Here is a 15,399-nt window from a genome sequence, read left to right as displayed (position 1 = left end):
GAGAGATACATCAATTGGTTGCCTCCTGCATGCACCCTGACCGGGGAATGAACCTGCAACCCAGGTACATGTCCTTGACAGGGAATCAAACCCGAGACCCTGTAACCACTGAACACCCCAGCCAGGGCTGCCTTCTCACTCTTGAACACTCAGATCAGACATCACCTCCTCCATCGAGACTACTTTGACTTGCTCAGCACTGTGGCTCTGTGAACATGAAAAGGCTCTGCGTGTCATCAGAGTTGCAATGCTAGGCATAATAGTACTCATAAATACAGTGTTGGTGCAGGCCAGTCGGGCCTGAGAAAGGTCATTCAATTGTTCATCGGTCATTCTTTCAGCAAATAACTACTGACCACCCATAGCTGCAAATGAGACGGATAAGTCCCTCCCGGCCCTCCCCTACAGCCTGGGGGCACCCCAGCAAGTGCTGTGAGACTCTGGCAGCCCCCACCCAGCAGCAGCCTGCTGCCTCACTGCCATGTCATAAGTGGGCGACACTCATCTTTGCTGGCAGCTGGAGGGCAGGTTGTGGAGGGCGGGAGAGGGGGCGCGGAGCTGCCACATTCAAAAAGATGAAAAATAAGTCATGCTTCTTACTTGTGTCATTTTCTAGTTCTAGGCTCGGAGGAAAAGGGAGAAGAATTTGCGAGGATGCTTACAGAGCTTCTCTTTGAATTACATGTTGCGGCCACGCCTGACAAACTCAATAAGGTCAGCACCATCTGTCTGAGTTTTTGTCTTTCAGAAGAAGGTCCCAGTTATCAAATTCCAGAGCTCCACCTGAAATGGAAAAAACCCACACCCCATATGACACACGGGTGGAGGGAGGTCTGAGGTCGGAAATTAAGATTCAGGGCGGCTACATAATGAAATGCAGTGGTAGAGCACACGCAGGACCTGCGTTTTAGATGCAGCATCAGTAGTAATTACCTTATGACCTTGAACAAGTCACTTCTCAAAATAGAATTGTATGTCCGAGCAGAGGTTACCTTCAGCATAGGGCAGAGACGAGGGTTCCAGAATCACCAAGGGCCTGTTTCAAACGCCATCTCCCCTCCCCCACTAGAGTGGCAGGCCAGAATTAGGCAGAGAGAAGCACATCAGCCAGGGGACCCCGTGCCCCCTCCCTCCTGGAATGCTGGTGCCACATCCTGTCTAGGGATGTTCAAGGTGCAACAGTCAGGGTTCCCCTCATGGTACCAGAGTCGGTTTTGGAAGTTAGTGCAAGGTCTTGCTGCAATTTCTTAACGAGGGCACCGATCATTAATTACTTAAAACTGTGTCGTCTTCCCTACTCTCTCCCTTTTTGTTTTCCTGTTCTTCTCTTTAGCCCCCAGTAATTGCCACAGGCCCAGGCCCTCCTTTATCCAGGAGGGTGAGAAAAGGGCAGACTGAGGCAGTGAGGGGGAGAGATGAGTAATTGCTTTATCTCTGAGAGAGGTCACCGCAACTGGCAAGTCAGTGACTTGAGCGCAATGGGAAATTGCCTCATTCATCTCAGAGCAGCTCCTGCCACTGGCCGGAGAGTGTGTGGTGCCTCCAGGGCCTCCCGGTTTATGTAGTTACATAGTCAGGTAAACCTGGGCCCCTGAAAGAGGACACACCAAGGATAGTGTTATTGGGTTTTATCTCCCCAAATCTTCTTACCATTAACTCGCCATTCAACACTCTGACATATTAAACTTTGACATGGATGCTTTAGGATGAGAAGTAGTTTAGCCTAAGCTCAGATACAACTTGCACTTAAGCAAACGGCTTAAACTTTAATGGTAAAAGCTCCCTTTCTAAGTGCAAGAACTAAGAGAGGGAAGGTGGTTGATGCTTGTTCAATTTAAGCATCATTTCTTAGGCACTCCTGTGAAATTCAGATAGTCACAGCGAGATGCCAGGTCTTTCCAGCAGCCCTTCCCCCCCCCAACCCCCCCCCCCCCACCACCGAGGTCAGGAGACCCCGCACAGCTAGAGCAGAGCCATCTTTCATCTCCCCCAGCGCGATGCATTATCAGGTTCATGAGACATAGCGGACGAGGACATTTGCTTTAGCAATGACCCTGGCTAAATGTCTAACCTATATATTTAAAAAGTCCTGTGATTCTTTTACCGTTGGTCACGAAAAGTGAAAAATATACTATCACTCTTTCAAAGTGACCGTCGTTTTTATTCTTACCTGAGTACCATTTTAGAGCGCTTTTTAAAACATCCTCACCCTCAGTGGATATCAGTCATTGAAGTTGGTACAATAGCCGTGAATTAAGTAAGTCATCCAGAAATCCAGATAGGAAATTCCCATTTTTATAAAATGTAAGTTCCCAGAATGACCAATTTTAGGGGGAAAAATGGAATTGTCCTCTATATTTGAACAGAAATGTAGCTCAGTGTGCAGCAGTCATAGTGCAGGCTGCATGGAGCCCTGTGAAAACAGAACATCGGTGAAGAACATACTTGTCACAGTGGCAGGTACACAGAACCTGTGACAGTTACCCTTCTGAGTAGAAAATGATACTGCACTAAGGTACCAATAATGAGATCAAGAGTCATATGTCGAATCCTTTGGTAGGCCAATTTTCATTTGTCTGTTTGTTTTCAGCCTACGTTGTAAATTTGCCCTCAAATATGACAATAAATCTCTCTCGATTGCTAATAAATAAATAAATAAATAAATAAATAAATAAAACATCCTTCACCCTGTACAGGGCTCTCCATGCTTTCTTTCTATTCTGTTCCCTTTTTCTATGTTATAGTCACCCAAAAGCAACAACAAGGTGTTCGTAAGGAGCGTAAGGAATTGCCCCATCATTGTTTAAATGTACAGAGAAGCAGCCTTGAAGGTTTAAGGCAAATTGATCCTAGTCTAGCGATTGGAATATCTTAGTCTCCTATTTGCACAATAAATGTCTCGCTTTGGCTGGGGCCTTCGCAGGCCATGAAGAAAGCTCATGACTGGGTGGAAGATGACCAAACCATGGTGCCGGTAGACGTGGCAGAAGAGACAGAGGAGAACACTAAGAAGGAAGAAAAGGAAGAGGAACCTGAAAATCCTGAAGAGGGTGAAAAGCAAGAAAGGAGAACTAAGACAGTTGAGGTAAATTTATTTTAGATTGTCCACCTAAAGAGCAGTAATATTATGCTAATTTTATTACCGGCCCAATTTTAAGTGAGAAAAAGCCATTTCACTTTTAATATAGAAATATGAATATTAGTATAATAAACACCGAAATTAGAAATATGAGTATTAGTATAATAAACACCGAAATTTCTCAACTCCAAGATAATTCATGACTTAGCATAAGTGCTCTGGTTTCTCTTCAGACCGCATAAATCTTTCGCCTTTTAAATGGGGTGGGGTAGAGGGAATGATCTTTAAGGACATAGTTGATTTAGCTTGAGAGTGAAATTCCATCTTGTATGCCATAAAATGTCTTTATGCCCCATAACTAATGAGGTAATTGAAGCTTTTTCCAAAAAAATTTTTATTGGCACAGTTTTTATTCTGGAGTTTAATAAATATAGATGTGCATAATTTATATCCTGCCTATGTTTAAAAAATGAGTTCATGATCACTTCATCTTACATTGGATTTGAATTTTAGAAAAAGTAATTTTTAAAATTAGATCACGCTGAGAAAAATGTCCACTGAGGTCTATTCATTGAACTGCCCTTTTACAAGCCTTCGTGAGTGCCTGCCTGTAGAGGACCCAACATTGGAGGGACAGAGCTGTGACTGACTTGCCATGTCCATGGGAACTGGACAGCACTTCCATTTTAGGGCAGATTTCCACTCAGAAAAGTCTTAGACGTGCCCATTAATCTTTGGGTAAACTGTTCCCGTTCATATTTGGGTTCTTTTTTAAAAAATTATATGTGCATATATATTTTTTAATATTGCAGTGTGTATTTTTTTAAAAGCATCTGCTCAGTTGTTATTTTTTTACTTGCATTCACTTATTTCAGGAAATATACATGCTGTCCATTGAAAGTCTGGCAGAAGTCACAGCACGCTGTATCGAGCAGCTTCACAAAGTAGCAGAATTAATTCTTCATGGACAAGAAGAGGAGAAATCAGCTCAGGACCAAGCAAAAGTGCTGATAAAGTAAATGTTATTTTAAACGCTTATTTTTCCAACTTTATATACATGTGCCATTCAAACACACACACACACACACACACACACACACACACACACACCCTAGGTACTAAAGATACCTATTTCAAGTCAGCTAATTCCAGTTTTTATGGTCATCTTAAGGAATAAGGACTCTCTTAAGAAGTGAACCATGTCAGCAAGGATATAATAGTTAACTAGTTATTTCAGGAATTATTTATGAAGAGATTTAAGAGAAGACACCTTAAATAATTCAGAGCTAAGTAATACTAGTATTTATTTTAATAGATCCAAGTCTTAGAAGTACGAACCTTTAAGGGTAATTACACAACATACCACACAGATATTGAGAGGACACCTTAATGTGACTTCTGAGCAAGCTTCATAAAAATACGCACACACACACCCACCGTTCCTAGGGACTTATGCCAGCTCTTCGTATTCTGAATTCTGGCAATGGCAGTCGCTAATGTAAGCCAGTTCACTGGACTACATGCATGCGTATATGTGCTGTTATATGTTATGTTCTTCAAAAAATAGGAGTTACTATCAGTTCATCTAGTGAAATAAAAATGTATATATGTAACTCTGTATACAAGAAAATAATTGGTATGGAGTGTTCATTAATATAGTTGGTATGGAGTGGAAAAATAAGATATTAACTTTTATGCACATGACTCTGTGTTATGTTCTAGAAAATTAGCACAAGTCCAAACACCACTTCATTATTATACAGACACAGAAGCCAAAATGAGAGCCTCCAAAAATATATGGGTGCATTTACACACATATCTCACCTCACTCATTCACCTCGCTAGCTGACTAGTCTTTGCTTATTACTGCATTTGGCATTGTAGGTTGGGGAGCAAATTTTCCAAAAAGTTAATATTAGTGGCATTTTTCCTCATTTGTAAAGATTTGTCATCTAGTCTAGATTTTCATATTTAATCCCGTGAAAATCTAAGCTATTATAAGAATTGTATAATCCTGCCCTTCATATGCCTAGAAAAGAATATTACTCCAATGTGTGGAAGGAAGAGGAAAAGGCAAAATAGGAGAAGTTAACATTGATGAAAACACCTAAGGACTATTGCATATTTGCTGCACTGACTTGGAAGAGGAGGGCTGCCTCTGAGATGTCCCTGAGTATGGGAAGCAGGACCTTACTCTTAGCTTCTTTCTGATTCCCAGTCCTGCTGGTCCCATCCTTACCAAGCTCACAGCAAAGGATAATCAGACTCACATTTGTGTGTATAATAAGTGCCTCTCCACCCACCTACCAAGAACACAGACAGAATGGCTCTGGGCCATCTCCTAGCTTTACTCCTGACCCTTTCGTAGGAGCAGTTTTGGGTGGAGGGATGGATGAATGTTGCTCAATAAACCTGAATACATAGCTGAGACAAGGACCCCTACTTCTCAACACAAAGCTTACTTCCTTCTACTCAATGCACTAGATCTTTTCTGAGCTTTGAGTTATTGTTTTTCTAATAGGAATCACGATTCATAAAGGTCACATATGTTATTTTTTAAAAATCAGACAATACCGACATTGTTAGGTAATTAGACTGTTTTCCGTTTTTGTCATCAGCTGTAATGTTCTGACGCATTCCTTTAGTTAAATATTTGTGCCCATCTTGTGTTACTTTCTTGGGGTAAAGTCTTAGAAGTGGAATGGCTGGAATAAACTTGGAGTTTTGATGTGAGTCTTAAAAACATCTACAGAATCACCTGAGTTTGAATCCCAGCTCTGTCACTTACAACTGCTTGTCCTGTGCAAGTTACTTAACCTTCTTAAACATCAGTTTCTTCATCTATAAAATGGGAATAATAATGAGGGTTAAATGAGATTATTTATACAAAATGAGATTATTTATACAAAAGTACTTAACGTAGTACCTCAATGAATGTTCATTATTATTTTTAAATGACCAAAAAGCTGGAGAAACTTGGTAAGAGTGTTAAATGCCTCTATGTGTGGGGCCTGAGACTGGTGTTCTTCTGCATATGGTTTTGATTCATGTGGCCTGAATGGATTAGATGATTATTCTTAATTAGCATGTAAAGAAACCCAGGATTAGATGCAACAGTGCTTGTGAATCATGGAAGATTATTGAGAAAAACATTTCTACAGAGCATCTTCAAACTTGTGTGCCATTCTTTTAAGTGGAATATGGTATTAAGATCAGTCTTGATGGTTAAATTATTTTACTTTATTAAAAAAATCCTCAAACCACTTTTTCTTTAAATTTCAGATTAACTACTGCAATGTGCAATGAAGTGGCCTCCTTATCAAAGAAGTTTACAAATTCCTTGACCACAGTTGGGGTAAGATTGTAATGCTGATTCTTTTTTCCCCTCTTTAAGGGAGAGGGTTCTATGAGGGGTTCAGAGGAAGAGTGGAGGATTCAGGGCCTCCTGTGATGGCTCCACACACAGAAGCTCTGCCAGGACGTTTACCAAAACTAGGCCAAGAGCACCTTCTCTAACAGGCAGCTCAGGGCCCTCATCGGACTGAGGTTTAGCCCTGACACTGCCTCCTCAGATTTTGAGATGTTGGGTGGGCTTTCAAATTACTCTGGGCCTCATTTTCTTTTTTCTTTTTTTAAAATATATTTTTATTGATTTCAGAGAGGAAGGGAGAGGGAAAGAGAGAGAGATAGAAACATCAATGATGAGAATCACTGATCGGCTGCCTCCTGCACGCCCCCTACTGGGGATCGAGCCCAAAACCCGGGCATGTGCCCTTGACTGGAATTGAACCCGGGACCCTTCAGTTCAAAGGCTCATGCTCTATCCACTGAGTCAAACCAGCAAGGGCTGGGCCTCATTTTCTTTATCTGTTTTTATAAAAGATGTCAAACAAACCTTCTTTCCGTTACTTAATGTCTGAAGTATATAATTCAAGAATAATTAACTGAATATTTTCATTCACTGTTGCCTTCAGAGCCTATTGATAAGCACCCAAAATGAAAAGTTTCCTTGCTTGTTGTTACACTTCAACTTTAACCAAAAGAAAAACATTTACCAATTTGGCATGTGTTTCTCTTCTGAAGGTAACAACTTTGAAAGGCTTGCATTCGTTTGAAGGTATAGCTTCTGGTTATTGTCTTTTTTCAAAATAGTTTTATTGATTTCAGAGAGGAAGGGAGAGAGATAGAAACATCAATGATGAGAGAGAATCATCGATTGGCTGCCTCCTGCACAGCCCCCACTGAGGATCGAGCCTGCAACCCCGGCATGTACCCTGACCGGGAATCGAACCATGACCACCTGGTTCACAGGTCAATGCTCAACCTCTGAGTCACACCAGCCAGGCTGGTTCTTTTCTTTAGAAATTAGTCACGGTATGTAACCCCACCTTAGTGGGACCAGAGAAGGCAAGTGGAAAATACTTATTTTCAGCCTTTGTACTTCCTCTTAAAGCCCTGGATCAAAGGTGGATGATTCTTTCCATGAGAAACAGCAGATTTTACTTCCTAGGGCTGTAACAGGTACCACAAACTGGGTGGCTTAACAACAGAAGTGGATTGTCTCACGGTGCTGGAGGCCAGAAGTCCGAGATCAAGGCCATGCTTGCTTGGAACATCTTGCCTCCTTCAGCTTCTGGGAGCCACAGGCATTCTTTGGCTTTTGGCAACATAGCTCTACCTGTTTCTCTGTCTTCACATTGACCTCCCTTGGTGAATGGCTATGTCTAAACCTCCCTCTTCTTATAAGAACACTAGTCACATTGGATGGAGGAAGGACCTCATCGTAACTGATGACAACTGCAGTGACCTGATCTCCAAACAAGGTCACATTCCGATGGACTGGAGCAGTGGTTCTCAACCTTCTGGCCCTTTAAATACAATTCCTCATGTTGTGACCCAACCATAAAATTATTTTCGTTGCTACCTCATAACTGTAATGTTACTACTGTTATGAATCGTAATGTCAATATCTGATATGCAGGATGGTCTTAGGCGACCCCTGTGAAAGGGTCGTTCGACCGCCAAAGGGGTCTCGACCCACAGGTTGAGAACCGCTGGACTGGAGATTAGGACTGTAACATCTTAGGAAGGAACACAATTCGATTCTTAACAGGAAGTAACAGAAACAAGCTCTAAATAAGTTAGACAGACGGAACTTTATTAGAGGCAGTGGAGAAATGTGAACAGCTTTGGGGGCCCAGTTCCAGAGCTCACAAACCCTCTCTCTCAAGTGTTGCCACAATGGGACTCAACTACCGCAGTTCCCAGTTCTCTCCCTTTAAATTCTGGGTTCCCGGGGGAGAAGGTTTGAAAGGCTCAACAGCCCAAGTCAGATACCCATCTTGGAATCACCAGTAGTGACTGGGGACAGTCATAGCCTGCGTGTAGACCTACCTGGCTGCTAGGGTGCACCTCCCTCCCCCCAACCCCAGGCCAATGGCAGTTCTCAACACGGTGGAAATGACTGAGGACCTGTCAGGAGACGTGTGTCACCCACACTTCTATAAGTGATTCAGTTAAAACGCTATACACCACTTATTGGTCCAGCTGTCAAGGAATCTGGTTTGCTTCTCCTAGTTTGTAAGACATCAGCGTTTATATTTGTCTCATTTTAAGCTATCAGCAATAGAGCTTCACTGTATACAGGCAGAGTGAAGGGGGAGGTGGAAGTTCATTGATATGATAGGCTCGATAAAATGCATGTATATGCTCAGTGTTTCTAAGTTAACTGACACCCATGGACTTCGGTGTAACTGCTAGGTTTACAGAGAGATGGAAGGTCTTAAACTGGATGGGCTGGCGTCAGTGGCTCAGCTTCCCAAGGCTCTGCTGTACCCTCTTCTCACTCCCCACAGTTTACTAGGTGAGGCACTGAGCCCCAGAAAAGTGCACTGACTCACCCAAGCCTTGCAATTGGTCCAACTTCCAGTTGTCTGCTCATCAGACAGACAGACAGCTGATTCTCTGTGGTTATCTAGTGATGAGGGTATATATATATGCCTGCATGGGTGTGTGTTGTATGTTTTATACAGTTCATGGTAAACATTAATTGATTTGCTTTAGTAGGTACTATTCACAGTCGTTTCCCATTCCTTTTAACACAGTATATTCCAGCCCAGTGCTTCTCAAACCTGAATGTGCAAGCAGGTCACCTGGCGATCTTGTTAAAATGCAGATTCCGATTCAATGGGTCTGGCATGAAGACCGAGGCTCTGCATTTCTAACAGCTCCCAGGTGATGACAAGGTTCCTGACCCACCGTAACGCTCAGCAGACAGGTGTTGTACTTGAGCTCACATCTGTATGTAAAGTTGACCCTTGAAAACATAGGTTTGAACTGCATAGGTCTACTTATGCGGGTTGTTTTTTTCAATAAATATTATAAATGTATTTTTTATGATTTTCTTAATGATACTTTCTCTTCTTTGTATATAATACATATGCAAATATGTGTTAATTGACTGTTTATGTTATCGGTAAGGCTTCTTGTCAACAGTAGGCTATTACTAGTTAAGTTTTGGGAGCATCAAAAGTTATCCATAGATTTTTGACCATGCAGGGCCTTGGTGCCCCTAACCCCAAGTTGTTCAAAGGTCAACTGTACATACACAAATGTGTACAAATGTGTGCACAGAATCAGGAACACACAGTTATTATTTGGGAGAAAGAAAAAGCTAAGTCTAAATAGAGCTTGCTGAAATGCCATCTCGCCACAAAATCCGCCTCATCTGGTACTGTGATGAATCATCCACATCAAGCATTGTTTCTGTTCTCCAAAACAGCCATTATTCATAACTTGAAGTTAATGAGAGTATATTGCTCTCTAGACTCTATTAAAATTGCTTGCACATCTCATTGATTCTGAAAATCAATGTCATTTTGATTATATTTTAGAGATTTATTGATAATCAAGTAAACATGAAAGCAAATACCATAATGGATTTTCTGGTTACTTACTAAAATGACTGGGCTTCTAAAGGTTTTTTTTTCCCACCAAGACTTCATTATGGTTTCCCAGTAGAGTAATGTCAATGAAAGTGGGCTGCTCTGGGAAGATGTGTTTCATTTATATTCTCCTGTTTACCATAAAGTCTTCTGGGTACAGTAAGGAAAAGCAGTCTATTAAAATTGCCCCCTCTCTTTCCAGTCCCTTTAATTGTTTATTGCCTAAGAGTAGACTGAACATGTTAGACAGAGAAGACTGTTGATGGATAGACCAACAGTGGAGATCATGATGACGATGCTGACACTAGCTCTCATTTTTTGAATACCTGCTTTATATCAGGCTCTGTATTCTGTGCCTTACAGAATATTCATGGTTTGCAAACCGGGATCTGCAGACCTGTTTGCAAGTTATAGTTAAGATTGTTTTAATTTTGCTGCTAATCTGAAAGACACACTCTATAACCAAATACCCAAGTTTTGCACTGAAAGAAATGAGAGAGAGAGAGAGAGAGAGCGAGAGAGAGAGAGAAATTGAAAAATTTTAATTGAAAAGAACTGATCTCATGGGAAGAAAATTAGTACAATAAAAAATTTAATATAAAAAAAGAAAGGAAGGAAGGAAGGAAGGGAAGGGAAGAAAAGTAAAGAGAAGAAAAGAGAAAAGAGACTAATGACAAGGGTTGGGGCTAAGGTAGTAGGCAAGTAAGATTCTTAACTCACTTGAAAATTTCCAGGGGACTCCCTCCAAAAAAGACAAAGAAACAACTTCAATCATCTAGACAAATATTTTAATGCAACATTTTTTTAAAAAATCAAAATGAATACAAAGCCATTTTAAGTAAAGACAGGCTCCAGCCCTGCACTGCTACACCCAGCCTCACTCCCCTCACTAATCCCAGACCTGCTACAAGTCTTCAACAGTTAACACAGGTCTGCGTTTCGGTTTCTAGCTGTGTGACCTCACACAAGTTACTCAACCTTCCTGATTGCCATTTCATCTCAAATGAGGATTGTCATGGCACCTACCTAGGGTTTCTGTCAGAACTCAATGAGGTCATCCAGGGGAAGCAGCAAAGAAGAAGCCTGGTCTAGAATAAGCTTTCCACCACTCCTCTCCTTCCTCCCTGAGAGACCCCTCAACACAGCCGGTGTCTGACATTTTATGTGGCATGCCTGGGAGTATGAGCGCCTAATCTGTCCGTTTCCTTCTTTTCATTCCACAGAGCGACAAGAAGGCCGAGGTCCTTAACCCCATGATCAATAGTGTATTGTTAGAGGTAAGTGGCCCCGGAGAGAAAGTGCTTCTGAATCAAAGCAAATGTTAGCGCTACATTTTTTCCCCAGGCAGCAAGTGTTACTGCAATTCCAAATCTTATCATCAACAGGCTTCTTTTGAGTACATTTGTGGAGCTCAGCCAGCTGTAAACCCGAGGGTGAAGCAGCAATACATAATTCTCAAGAATTCCTGATTATGAAGAGAAATGCACAGCTTGCACGTTATTCCTGCTGCTGTGTCCTCCGGCTGAAGCAGCTACTGTGGCCCGGTTTGACTCCAGATCTGACTCTGGTTATTGGCTGCAGGGAGGGATTCTTGCTCAATGGTGATTTTCGTAAAAATGGGCACTTCCCTTCATTCATAATAATCTTTGGTTTAGCTGGGTCTGAGCTCCAGACAGGCAAAATGGCACGTAGACGATTTAGCCTCTGCCTGGTCAGTGACCCAGAGGCGCCTTCCTCTGCAGCCACTCGCTCCGTGGCCCTTCCACTCACCAGGACACTGTCACAGAGACAGGAAGCTGCCCTGGCACCTCTGTGTCTTTGCCAGACACAGTGATGTACGAGAGGCTCGGGAACATTCTTGAGTCATAAGGCACTGTGGTCTACCTGTGGTTGTGGGGGAGAACCTTCCCTTAGGGGCTACACAGTAAGAAACAGACATATCTGTAGCCACAGGGCACCCCGCTGAAGCCATAAGGTACTACCAAGTTACGTTTAAACATGGGCAATGCATATACCATCGTTTTTTGCAGGTGTCAATTGCAAATTTTGGAAATTACAGAACTTCAAAGAAGGGAGGGCTACCTATATATGTATAGCAATATTTTTAGGAGTCATGCCTTACTATTCAGGAAAACAACCAAAGTGCCAAAAAAAAGTACCAATGTGGTGGCACCGAGTGTTGTTGTATAAGACACAGCCACACGTGGGATGGAGTCAAGGGACAAGGAGTGTAGCGGCAGGTTCGGGGGGGGGGGGGGGGAGAAGGGAGGGACAGACACAGTTAAGAAGAAACCCAAGCTATCAGAGGCAGGATGTGGAACAGGGAAATCTCTCCCTTGCCACCCAGAGGGCATTAGCAGAGTAATTGACCATGTCAGTCATGGAGACTATGAGGTCAAATATTTATTCATTCTCCCAGTGGAAGTTTTCTCGTGTTTTAGTCATCTGACACTTGAAATGGCCTCTCCCTCTGATGCTGTATGTATGGCAGAGAACATGGCAGCAACATCAAACACCAAACCAGGTAGAAGGTACCAGCGTGCACGGGAGGATGCTAGCATTCAAAGTTTGCCACGAATAATGGCACACTATCTCCAGTTAGCTTTACGCAGGCCATTCTTGTTTATGCATCTGCAGGTTAGGACAAACGGGATTCCCCTGCCTGCTGTGATTTTATGTTATTTCAGGACAGTGGGGTTGATCTGGGAAGAGGATAGTTAAGACTGGACATGGGTCATGAATATATGCACATTGATGTGCCCTCAAAATCTATGGGAATGGCTTTTCTCATTTTGAGTGAATTCTTCTCTCTGTTAGTATAGATCAGTGGTCGGCAAACCGTGGCTCGCGAGCCACATGCGGCTTTTTGGCCCCTTGAGTGTGGCTCTTCCACAAAATACCACGTGCGGGCGCGCACGTACAGTGCGATTGAAACTTCGTGGCCCATGCGCAGAAGTCAGTTTTTGGCCTGGGCGAGTCTATTTTGAAGAAGTGGCATTAGAAGAAGCAGGGGTATGTTCGCTGAGGTCGACCCCTCAGATTGAGGACGTTTTTAGCAAAGGCCAGCTTAGGAGTACCCTAATTAAGTTAATAACAATGTACCTACCTATATAGTTTAAGTTTAAAAAATTTGGCTCTCAAAAGAAATTTCAATCGTTGTACTGTTGACATTTGGCTCTGTTGACTAATGAGTTTGCCGACCACTGGTATAGATCATTAAGAGATGGACGCACTCCATCCCAAGAAATGTGTTTACGTTTGATTTAAGCACCAATGTCACAAGAAAAATATGATATAATATGACGGAGTTTGATGAGAGGGAACATTATCAAGTTGGGAGGATTGTCAGGATTGACCTAAGAAAACAACCCTTCCTCCATACGTTTCTCCTCTCTCAGGGCTGCAACAGCACGACATACATCCAGGATGCCTTCCAGCTGCTGCTGCCCGTTCTGCAGGTTTCCCATATCCAGGCCAGCCCTTCAGAAGCACAGCCATGACCGGACCAGACTCCATCTACTTAAAGGAAGCAGCAGGCCCCGTGGCTCTGATATATTTATCATTGAAGGTGATGTTTTCTATGCATCTGCCCATAGACACCGATTTGATGACACTACAAGCAAGTTTGCACAGACAGTGTTGAGAATGCAAGTTTAAAGAGTATCCTGTCTCTTAATGTATATGGTTGTTCTTACAAATAAGAGTGTTTTCTTGATGTTAATTTAAACTTACTCAGTTTTGTATTGGTCATGTCCTTTCATCTGAAATTCATTCACAAATACTCATTGCCATTTTCCTGGTCAAGCATCCCATATTTAGAAATTCATGGGCAGACCCTACATGGTTTTTTTTGACTCTTTAAATTTCCACCTTTAAATTTTCCATTCTTATAGTATTAGTTTAAATCAGTTCTTATACTGAACTTAATTTTATTACATAAATGTCATGGACAAAGATAACACTACTTATATATTTACCTGTAATATTTAAAGGGAAACATAGGTATCTCTTTAGAGCCACTCATTCTCGAAACAAGCATTTATTGAGCTCCTACTGTATGCTCACAATACGGGAACATGATCTCACCCCAATAGAGATAGATTGAAAGAGGGTTTATAATCATTCTTAAACTGCTTTAAAACACTAATAAATTTTCTAAACCTTAAAATATTTGACAGAACAAGGTAAATTCATAGTTTTTAAAATGTTCTACCCTTCCATTTATTCTATTTTCTACCCTTTCTGCACTTTTTTATCCCCAAACTTTGTACATGGGTGAACATATACATGAAAAGGGGTACTATAGAGTATTTGGTTTAAAACTGACTTCTTATGACTATAAATACATGATAGCATAATTACAAAGCTTGGAAGTATTCAATTAGAAAACTAAAGGGATTCCAGCACAGTAGACCCCTAGGACTGCATTTTTAAATCTACTACAGTGGCGTCAGGCTGTTTTATGAATACACAGATCATGTTCACCAGCAGCAAATACTATCATTGCTTCTAAGGGGCAGGAAACCCTGATGTGTGGGTTGACTAACTGGTATATTGATCCACGAGAGACTGCACAGAAGACCCTTTAGCTGGGAGAGGCATCTCCAATGGGCATTTCTTTTCCTAAACTCCATATGCTCATTCCGGTTGGGGGTGCTAGTAGGATGCTTCTGTTTTAGACATCCTCACAGGCACTGTCACAAGATGTCTTGCCCAGTGGTTCTCTCCAGGGCAGATACAGCCTATATTTTTGCAAGTGCGAAAAATCCTTCCTTTGCATTTGCTTGTATTCCCCTGATAGCGTAGACTGCCTTTGTTCCATGCAGGCATTGCATTTGTCTATGTTGTGTATTTCATTTGTGTATCTGCTGAAACGGCCAAATAGAAAACATAAAAACAATTTATTTACAATCTGGAAAAGAAATTATTCAAGGCATCCATTAAAGATGGTGTGTTCTTTTCCTACTGGCTTTTTGATTGGTTGAAACGTTTCTGTGATTAAATCTAGAAAACAATTAACTGATGAAAATGTTACATCGACCTCTTCAGAAATTTATACTTTTTATCTAGAGAGCAGAGGAAAGGACTTAGATTTACAATTTCTTCACATCAGGTTTTTTTAGCATCAGATAGATTTTATAGACACTAACTGGAACTATAAAAGAAATCATTTCAAAGAAGCTAGTCTTTAAGCTAACTACACCCATTTGGTGTACAACAAAATTTTAATCATGAACTAAAATAGAAATCTGTAAAAGAATGAGAGATAATTATTCTTTTTATGATTTTTTTATTGACTTGAGAGAGAGAGACATGGATTTCACTCCACTTATTAATGCATTCATTGGTTGATTCTTGTATGTACCCTCATCAGGG

The 15,399-nt window shown here is 41.6% G+C and overlaps 1 protein-coding gene across 1 annotated transcript in view; it reads left to right on the top strand.

The window, feature by feature from the left end:
- Nucleotides 1-15,038, top strand: part of FAM114A1 (family with sequence similarity 114 member A1) — a 50,885-nt gene extending 35,847 nt beyond the window's left edge. The window contains exons 8-13 of the mRNA XM_023753653.1: nucleotides 617-714; nucleotides 2,924-3,085; nucleotides 3,955-4,094; nucleotides 6,362-6,434; nucleotides 11,247-11,300; nucleotides 13,422-15,038. Of these exons, the coding sequence (XP_023609421.1) occupies nucleotides 617-714; nucleotides 2,924-3,085; nucleotides 3,955-4,094; nucleotides 6,362-6,434; nucleotides 11,247-11,300; nucleotides 13,422-13,523 (629 nt within the window). The 3' untranslated portion in view covers nucleotides 13,524-15,038. The remainder of the gene's footprint in view (nucleotides 1-616; nucleotides 715-2,923; nucleotides 3,086-3,954; nucleotides 4,095-6,361; nucleotides 6,435-11,246; nucleotides 11,301-13,421) is intronic.
- The last annotated feature ends 361 nt before the right edge of the window (nucleotides 15,039-15,399 follow it).

The sequence above is a fragment of the Myotis lucifugus genome, unplaced genomic scaffold (assembly GCF_000147115.1).
Source record: "Myotis lucifugus unplaced genomic scaffold, Myoluc2.0 scaffold_48, whole genome shotgun sequence".
Classification (NCBI taxonomy): Eukaryota; Metazoa; Chordata; class Mammalia; order Chiroptera; family Vespertilionidae; genus Myotis; species Myotis lucifugus.
The sequence above is the reverse complement of the archived record's forward strand: the minus strand, read 5'-3'. Positions and strand labels throughout refer to the sequence as shown.